The 10,172-nt window shown below is 42.2% G+C and overlaps 1 protein-coding gene across 1 annotated transcript in view; it reads right to left on the bottom strand.

Annotated features, from left to right (window-relative positions):
* Positions 1-1,699: 1,699 nt before the first annotated feature.
* Positions 1,700-10,172, bottom strand: part of LOC129708696 (copine-8-like) — a 268,617-nt gene continuing 260,144 nt past the window's right edge. Inside the window, exons 19-20 of the mRNA XM_055654624.1 lie at positions 6,086-6,159; positions 1,700-2,742 (exon numbers count right to left, since the gene is read on the bottom strand). Of these exons, the coding sequence (XP_055510599.1) occupies positions 2,554-2,742; positions 6,086-6,159 (263 nt within the window). The 3' untranslated portion in view covers positions 1,700-2,553. The remainder of the gene's footprint in view (positions 2,743-6,085; positions 6,160-10,172) is intronic.

Raw genomic sequence — 10,172 nt, 5'->3', positions numbered from 1 at the left:
TTAACACACGTGCACAAAGTCAAATGGACTCAAATTCATTGATTTGATTCTAAACTGAAGGCAATTGAACAATACAGCATGGAAACAGGCCTTTCGGCCCATCGAGTCCATGCTAACCATCGATCACCCTTTCATACATTCAATGTCATCCCACTTTCTCATCCGCTGCTTACGCACTAGGGGTAATTTACAGAGGCCTATTAACCCACAAACTTGCACGTCTTTGGGTTATTGGAGGAGCACCTGGAGGAAACTCATGCGGTTACAGGGAGAACATGTAAATTACACTTAGACGGCACCTGAGGTCATGATTAAACTCTGAAGCTGAGAGGCAACTGCTCTACCAGCCTGAACAAATGTGTAGGGAAGAACTGCAGATGATGGTAACTCAAATGTCACTGTACCTTAATTGGTACATGAGACAATTAAATCAAATCTTGAATCTTGACACAAAATGTTGGAGTAACTCAGTGGGATGGGCAGCATCTCTGGAGAGAAGGAATGGGTGACGTTTCGGGTCGAGACCCTTCTACAGAAATGTACTGCGTGCAAAAATGCCGTATAGTGTCAAACGTAGAACAGATGTGGAAAATAAATCACAATACAGCTCTGTAAAACTTTGCTTAGGCCGCATTTGGAGTATTGCGTGAAATTCTGGTTGCCCCCTTGGGAGGATGTGGCGGCTTTAGAGAAGGTGCAGAAGAACTAATACAGAATGCTGATTGGTTTTGGGGGCATTGGCTATAAGGAGAGGTTGGACAGACTTGGATTGTTTTCTCTGGAACGTCAGAGGTTGATAGAAGTATACAAAATTATGACAGGCATTGATCGGGTGGACAGATAGAGTCTATTTCCCATGGTGGAAATATCAAAGAGGAGAAAGCTTTAAGGTGAGAAGGGCAAAGTTTAAAGAAGATGCATGAGGCAAGTTTTTTCACACACAGGGTAATGGGGCCTGGAAGGTGCTGCCAAGGGTGGTGGTGGAAGCAGATACAATAGTGGTGTTTAGATAAGCTAGGAAAGGAGAGATATTGATTACATGCAGGCAGAGGAAATTAGTTTATCTTGGCATCAATTTGGCACAGACATTGTGGGCCGAAGGGCCTGTTTGTGTGCTGTACTGTTGTAATTTGTGTGTTGTATGTTGTAGATGGTGCACAGAATATGTCTGGTCTGATGAACCAAGACTTGTTAACCTAACCATGCAGAGTTCAGGAAAAGAACATGAAATAGAATCATAAATCTCTCTCCTGCAGGAACGCCAGCTAAATTAGTGTTATTGTGCTACCTTCGTACAGTGCCCCTGCTTTGAAATTATTCTACGTAGAAAATGTTTAGAACAATCCAATAATTGATTATCTTTTGTACAGAGGAATGTATTGGTTGGTGGAAATGAATGAGCTTGGTTAGAGACCATTAGCAGAATAAGATTTTGGAAAGAAAAATAACTTGATCCTAATCAATTGGGATCAAATTGAACAGTTGAATACTTTGAGCAGAACTGCGAACCTTGGAAAGGAGTGTAAAATGGACGGCTGTGGTTTTACACAGGTGCCAATGTTATTTCTGTCCATCAGCAGAATTTTGGCAGGTTGCCATTTCATTCATGTTGTATTAACCCCCCCTTCCCCCCACCCCCACACACACACATACACACACACAAACACACACACATACACACACACACGTACGCGCACACACACACCACACACACGCACACATACGCACGCACACACACACACACACACACACACACACACACACACACAGGGAAGCTGAAAACAATGCCCTTTGCATTGTGGAAAGGACTGCTTTGCTTTCGAGTTGAAAATGATAATTCTTTATAATTATCATCTTCTGTTTCATAACATCTACCCCATTTTATGGATTGGCCCAGCTCGGATCACGGCGTTTACACTGAGCTGCAGACAACGGATTTACAGTTGAACTGATTTGGTCTAAACGAGCTCCCAAACGAGTCACAATCGGCAAAACAATAGCAACGGTGGAGGCACCAAACAATGAAACATACAAATTCCCATTGATTTTCCAAACAATTGGCTAAAAGAGCTTCAGCATTATATAAACCAGTTAGATTGTAGAAAGAATCAATTCGTAAACTTCAAATGACAAAACAGACAATTTTCAAACAGTATCCATGTCATTAAAATACTCAGTATGTAAACCACTTGCAAATCCTCAATGTGTTCCACAGTTGTTACTCACTCTACTCCATATTCATTCGCTGGTTTCATTCCTCGAGTGGGGACCGAGAAGCCTTCAGTTTAGAAAGTCCAGCACAGACAGGTGATTGCAACCAACTCCGGCATCTTTGCAATTGTTCCCTGTCTTCTTGGAGGAATGTGAAAAAGTTCCGTCTACTTTGGCCAACCTCGAGCATCCCACACATACGGCATTTGTGGCACAAATCACATGACCGAGGACACAAAACATCTCTAGAGGTTCTGTTTTTGTGGCATCTGACTGCAGCAGAAGTGCAGTCGACACATTAAACATCACGAGGCGAGTCTAAGCATCCTGGAGAGGAGTGTGTCAGATCTGCGTGTGGACACCCAGGCCTGTGGGTGTGTACGGCGGGGGCGCGGGGTTGGGCTTGATGCTCCGAGTTTTCATGTAGGATATAAACTGGTCTGGGATCTCAGCCAGAACGTCCTTGGCCAGCCGTGCCATGCTCAGCACGTGGTTGCCTGTGCGGTCAATGTAATCTCGGAACGGCACGAACTGAAAGGAGAAAATACTTAATAAACACAGACTTCTTCGAAAAGGAAGATTACTCCCTTTTAAACCTATCTTTACATTTCACTGAAGAAGGTTCCTGACCTGATGTCCTCCACAGATGCTGCCTGACCACCAGCACTTTGTATTCTATGCAAGACTCCAGCATCTACAGTTCCTTGTGTCTACCTCTATTTATCTGAGTCCCCTCCCACCCATATCCCTCCTTCTGGCTTTTTATGTCACTCCTCTCCTTTCCTTATCTGATGCACCTTTTGTCTCCTGAGATAGACACACAGTGCGAGAGTAACCCAACGGGTCAGGCCGCATCTCTAAAGAAAAAGGATAGGTGACATTTTGGGACCTGAAAAGGAGTCCCAACCCGAAACGTCACCTATCCTTTTTCTCCAGGGATGCGGCTTGCCCCACTGAGTTACTCCAACATTGTGTGTCCATCTTTGGTATAAACAAGCACCTGCTGTTTCCACCCTTTTGTTTCCTTTTCATCTCTAGCCTTTGTTAGTTACTCCACCCAACTGTCACTGCAAGCCTCCTCACCTGTATCCACCTATCACTTGCCAGATTTTGCCCTGCCCCACATCTCTTTTCCGACTTTTCCTCCTTTACTACAGTCAGTCTGAATGGACCTGAAATGTCTTCTGTCCATTCCCTCCACAGGTGTAGCCTGACCCATTGAGTTACTCCAGCACTTTGTGTATTAGTCCAAGTACTTGGTTTAGGTCATTGCTTTCCCATTATATCCATTGTATAACCTATCTGTGCACTGTGAACTGCTGGATTGCATTCATGTAGAGTCTGTTCTTTGACTGGATAGCACACAATCTAAAGCTTTTCACTGCATCTCAGTACACATGACTATAATAATAAACTAACTAACTGAACTAATTGTTTAACTATATTTATTCCCAGGGGTGTGTACAAGACAGGATGGGCATAGGCAAGTTCCATCCAATAATGATCTGAGATATCTCAGACATGAGATTACATGCACTGTTGCTCATCTTCACTAGTCCTGTGACTTTATGGACAATTAATGCCAGGCGCACCACATTTAGATTCCTTCACTGTTCCTGTTCCACCCTGTCTGGTTTCTTCCCTTGCCTTCACTCCAAGTTTCAATAAATAATTTTCTGATTATATTATACAATTGACAAAATTTGCTGTAATCTCTGATATGCATTTGACTGTAGGCATCTTTCCTTTGATATATTGGTATTCTGTTTAAGTGTTGTTTCAACCACATTTCGTGGCTGACTTATTGTATCTATGAGTTGCAGTGCTTAATAAAATCAGAAATCTTGATACTGTCGACCAGAACCTGCAATTTAATTGTCATTGTCAGTGTACAGTACAGAGACAACGAAATGCAACAACCTGCTGATGTATGTCAGATACCAGTGTTAATGTACAAGGCAGCCAGCAACTTGTGGTGTGAAGAGAGGTCCCAAGAGCGGCAAATCACCACCTATTGTGCCCCTCACTGCTAACTTTAACCTTAATGCGAGTTAGACTGGAATGCTGGAGTAACTCAGCGGGTCAGGCAGCATCCCCGGAGAACATGGAATGTCGAGGTTTCTGGTTAGGACCCTTATGACAATTTCCTCATTTTTTCTCCTAATTGTTCCTAATTACCATTCCCCTAATTTTGTTGTAAACTAGCGACTGCAGTTCCCTGTGTCAACAGTTTTATAACGTTGCTGCATTTTCTCATTAATTCCCCGCTAGACTTGTAAGTAACCTTTTAACAATGCAGTAATTGTTAATGATTGCCAATCAAACTCTCTGGTGCAGAAAAGGAATAATTAAAGAGTGATGACTCATTTCTTCAGGATGTTGCAGATTTAAAAAAATTGTCAGACTTTGAACTGTTCTATTTTTTCTGTCTCTTGTTCTTTCCTTTCTTTGTGTTTGTCATTGCATTTACATCTTCTTTGCACCCTTTGCAGGTTAACAATATCTTTCCTATAACAGGGTGGCCGGAACTGAAAACAATACTCCAACTGTAGCCTGACCAACACCTTGTATGTTGAGGGACACATCAGTTGTTTTAACAGTTACGGTAGTGAGGAGATCACCCTTCACTTCATGCCAGCTCAGTCATTCATTAAGATTATGATTTATCTTCCAGCCCAGTTCTATATCGCTGTTGTGTCCCCATATCCTGATTCCTTAAATGTTCAGAAAGCTAACGACTTCTATTTTGAATCAATGCCTCGGCCTTCAAAACCTCCACGGTAGCTGATTCCAAAATTTCTCCAACCTTGTAGTTCTAAGTTGACTTCCCCCCCACCAACCCCTAACTCTGACAGTACGACCACGAGTTCCACACTGTTCAACTAGGGGGATGCACCCACCCTCTTTCCCTCCATTGCATCCATCCCTGCAGGGACTTAAAAACACACAAAGAGCTGGAGTAACTCAGCTGGTCAGGCAGCAACTCTGGAGAACATGGAAAAGTGGCGTTTCGAGTCGGGACCCTTCTTCAGACTGTTTATATTGTGTATATATACTGTGTTTTACTGTATATATGTGGATATATTCTTCTTCTTATCGAGTCCACACACAAGATTAGAAGTTGTTCAGCCAGAGCTGATCACTCATCTCGGCATCTGCATACAATGGTGTCTGTCTTGTCGCTTCTTGTGGGTGGTGGTGGAAAGATTGGTGGAGACAGTGCAGTGATGTGAATGCTCTTTCCTTGACCCCATGTGGATATATGAATCTACTTATATATATGTGTGTGTGTGTGTGTGTGTGTGTGTGTGTGTGTGTGTGTGTGTGTGTGTGTGTGTGTGTGTGTGTGTGTGTGTGTGTGTGTGTGTGTGTGTGTATGTAGTTGAATATATATGTGTGCGTGTATGTGAATGTAAGTGGACGTTACATATGTGTGTGTGTATGTATGTATGTATCTAGGTGTATATATGTGTGTGCGTGTATGTGAATGTAAGTGGACGTTACATATGTGTGTGGGTGTATGTATGTATGTATGTATCGAGGTGTATATATGTGTGTGCGTGTATGTGAATATAAGTGGACGTGGGGAGAGGGAAAGGAAGAAATGTGTGCAAACCCCTCTCACCTGCGTCTGCCTATCCCACTCCCACCTCATCCAGCTTTCGCCCACCCCTTCCCCACCACAATCAGTCAGAAGAAGCATCCTGACCCGAAACCCCACCTATCCATGTTCTCTCGAGATGCTGCCTGAGTTACTCCAACACCCTGTGTTTATTTTAGTAATTCTGGATGCTCTGTTCCTTGTGCCCGTAGGAATTTAGCGAGCTTCATTGAGCTTCATTGACTCACATCCATCCTTCATCCAAACACATACCTGTACAATATCTCTCTCTGCAAGTTTACCCCGAGAAGATACTCGGATGTCATCTCCGTCCAGTTCCACCATCGCTGAAAAGAATGAAGAAAAGATTTTGCAGCAAATATAGATTGTGGAAACAAAATGATCTGCAGCTACATGCTTCACCTTTAGTCCACCATCTCATGTGGTTCAGATATATTAGTTGTGTTGGCTGCACATTTAATTTCATCTGTCAGAAAGCAAGCATGAGATGCTGTGGGGATTGATTTAACTAAGATTAGATTTGCGGATATCGCTTTGTGCTACGGCTAATAATCATCTCAGCGATCAATTAGTGCGGTCAGAACAGATTATTATCTTATGGCATTCATCAAGGGCAGCACAGTAGCGGTAGAGTTACTGCCTTACAGCACCAGAGACCCGGGTTTCGATCCTGAATACAGGTGCTGTCTGTACGGACTATTTACGCTCTCCCCATGATGGCGCGGGTTTTCTCTGGGTGCTCCGGTTTCCTCCCACACCGCAAAGACGTACAGGTTTGGATGTTTATTTGGCTTCCGTAAAAATTGTAATTGTCCCTAGTGTACAGAGGTCACTGGTTGACGTGGACTCGATGGGGCAAAGGGCCTGTTTCCGCGCTGTATGTCTAAACTAAAGTGAACAAGTGTGAACGGGTGATCAATGGTCGGCATGGGCTCGATGGGCTGAAGGTCCTGATTCCATGAACTAAACTAGACTAAATAAACCTATAAGTAACTGGCTTGGAGTTTTCTGTCAATGAATGAATTAACACCTGTCTTTACGTGGAATAAGATTCATTATTGTTTGATTATTCTGTATTTTTATTTTTATTTCTATATTGCACTATACTACGGATTGACGCTAAACTGCATTTCGTTGTACCCATACTCGTATTTGTGCAATGATATTAAAGTTGAATTGAATTGAATTGAATTGAAAATGTCCCAGGAATGGCTCATGTAAACTGTCGGGAAATGAAACATTTTTGCAAATCATTTACAGAATTTTAATATTTTGTTCTTTGAGATTATCATTTGTGGAGTAAAATTCCGATCAATATTGAAAATAAATTATAAAGTTAAACTTCCACGTTCCCTTTAGAACCTGGAGAGAACTAAATTGATTGGAATTAATTTACTTTGTTTTGCAGCATGGAATTTTTAATCTTTAATCTTTTGGATCTTTAATCCGCACATAGACACAAAATGTTGGAGTAACTCAGCGGGCCAGGCAGCATCTCTGGAGAGAAGGAATAGGTGACGTTTCGAGTCGAGACCCTTCTTCAGATTCTCGACCTAAAACGTCACCCATTCCTTCTATCCAAAGATGCTGCCCGTCCCGCTGAGTTACTCCAGCATTTTGATTCTATCTTTGGTTTAAACCAGCATCTGTAGTTTCATCCTACACATTATCTTTAATCCATACCCACATAGAATAGTATTGCAGGAAGAGATCATTCGGCCCACAATTTCTCTGCTGAACGCGATGCCAAGATAAACTATCTCATCTGTCTTCCATATCCCTCCATATCCAGCATATCCTTGTACCTACCTAAAATCATCTTCAATGCCACTAATGTTTCTGCCTCCACCGCCAGCCTGGCAGCGCGTTCCAGGCGTCTGCCACTCTCTGCATAAAAACTTGCCCCACACATCTCCTTTAAACTTTACCCCTCTCACCTTCATGCTATGCCCTATAGTCTTTGCCATTTCCATCCACTGTCTATCTGACTCTCATAATTGCTCACATAATTCCATATACTTCTATCAAGTTTCCCCTCAACCTCTGGCATTCCAAAGAAAACACTTGAAGTTTATCAAACCTCCCCTTATAGCTAATACCCTGTAATCCGGGCAGTATTCTGGTGGATAGAGTCTAGTGTGTGAGGAAGGGTCTCGACCTGAAATGTCACAATTCCTTCTCTCCAGAGAAGCTGCCTGTCCCGCTAAGTTACTCCAGTTTTTTGTGTCTAGTATTCTGGTGAACCCCACTAACTAGGAACTAATTAAATAATAGGATCCTTATGAAAGACTCTCATAATTTTATAAACTTCTATCAGGACTCTCCTCAACCCCTGATGCCTCCTCTGGTGAGAGAATGAGTAACGCTGGATCAGAGTTCTGTGTGGATTATCAGACTTCTGTTATCTGACCTCCGTGATTCTTGTTGATCTGTGGACCCTTACTATTCCGCTCACAATTTCAGTTCGGCTTTAAGTTTGATCGATTGCTGCAACAAAGTACTGAAACCTTATTACCTTTTGCATTATCAGTGGAAGTGAAAGGACTTACATTTATTGTTTGAGATTGAAGTGGAATTGCATAGAGTCATACGGCGTGGCCCTTCGACCCAGCTTGCCCACACTGGCCAACATATCCCATCTACACTAGTCCCACCTGCCTGCGTTTGGCCCATATCCCACCAAACCTGTCCTCTCCATGTACCTGTGTCTAAATGTTTCTTCAATTACATTAAAGTTACTGCATAAATGGCATTACTCCCCAGCCCCAGCATCAAACACATTGCTTTACATTTATATTTAATTAAAAATCAGTACAACTTTAAAACAAATTTTCATCAAGTGATTGTGGTAGTGTGAGACGTTGGTGAGCCTACACCTGCAGGATTGTGTTCAGTTTAAGTCACCCTACAATAGGAAGGATGTCATTCAACTGGAAGAGAAAATTTATGGGGATGCTGCCAGGACCCGATGACCTGAGCTATGGGAAAAAGGTCGGCAAGCAGGGATTTTATTCCTTGGAGTGCAGGAGACTGATAGAGGAGTATAAAATCATGAGGGGAATAGATTGGGAGAATCTTTTTCCCAAGGTACGGGGATCAAGGGTGGAGAGGAATGGAATAGTGGGATACGGATCAGATCAGGAAAATTGGACTAGTTCAGATGCGGCATCTTGGTCGGCAAGGAGGTGTTGGGCCGAAGGACCCGTTAACTTGTCGTATGACTACGAATGATTTGATCCGTGCAATGTTCAAAAATCTTATAAGAGAACGCAGGGATTTTTAAATCCATGTGAATATTTTCACATTCAAAATTACACCTTGCATAAACTGCTTCCTAAGAATAAGCTTTCTTTTGATCTTTTAAGAGCATCGAGGAGAGATAATAGGATTATAGACTGCACCGCTAGAATTGTGAATCACCTGCACACAATATCATGGATGCCATTTCAATTAATGGTGTGTCAATTTAGGATGCAGTTCAGCTTAGTTTAGTTTACTTTAGAGATGCAACATTTAGAAGATAGCGAGAAACCATCTGTTCTTTGACGCTTCAAAGACCGGCAAATCTGATTTCCCTTATGAAAGTTGAACATGAAGAGTGTAAAATCTTCAATTATTATAATACACATGCAAAAGGACATATTAAAATTGACTCAAAGATTTTGATTGATCAATTGAACAATACAGCATGGAAATAGTCCCTTCGGCCCTCAGAGTCCACGCCGATCATCGATCACCTGTTCACACTAGTTCTATGTTATTCCACTTTCTCATCTACACCCTACACACTATGGATAATTTTCAGAGGCCGACTAACCTACAAACCTGCACGCCTTTGCAATGTGGGAGGAAATGGCAGCACCCGGAGGAAACTCACCCGATCACAGGGAGAACATGCAAACTCCACACAGATAGCTCCTGAGGTCACGATCGAACACAGGTCTCTGGCACTGTGAGGCAGCAGCTCTACCCGCTGCCCTCAGTTGCGATCTCAATGAATGGTGAAGTTCACCTGACTTGCTAACTTGCCTGTTGCTGCTCCAAAGTTGTATTCCCACCGTAACACATTAGGATTAATCAACTCTGGACATTTGAGTGTTAAAATGAAAGAAACATTCTGGTCCATACAGTTTAGCAATGTATTTGTTGTTTTTTAAAAGAACATTAAATAGTTTGAAGATTTAAAACAGCCATCCAATGATCATAGACTGATGGAAGAATTAGACAAAGATGAAAACTTTAATTACTAAGATTTATTTTTGCAAAATATTATTGAGATTGATTAATATTTAGCAATCAATTTCTCTACTGCAGTTTCTTTTACAAAGTGTACATATCA

The sequence above is a fragment of the Leucoraja erinacea genome, chromosome 24 (genome assembly GCF_028641065.1).
Source record: "Leucoraja erinacea ecotype New England chromosome 24, Leri_hhj_1, whole genome shotgun sequence".
In the NCBI taxonomy this organism is placed as follows: Eukaryota; Metazoa; Chordata; class Chondrichthyes; order Rajiformes; family Rajidae; genus Leucoraja; species Leucoraja erinaceus.
The sequence above is the reverse complement of the archived record's forward strand: the minus strand, read 5'-3'. Positions and strand labels throughout refer to the sequence as shown.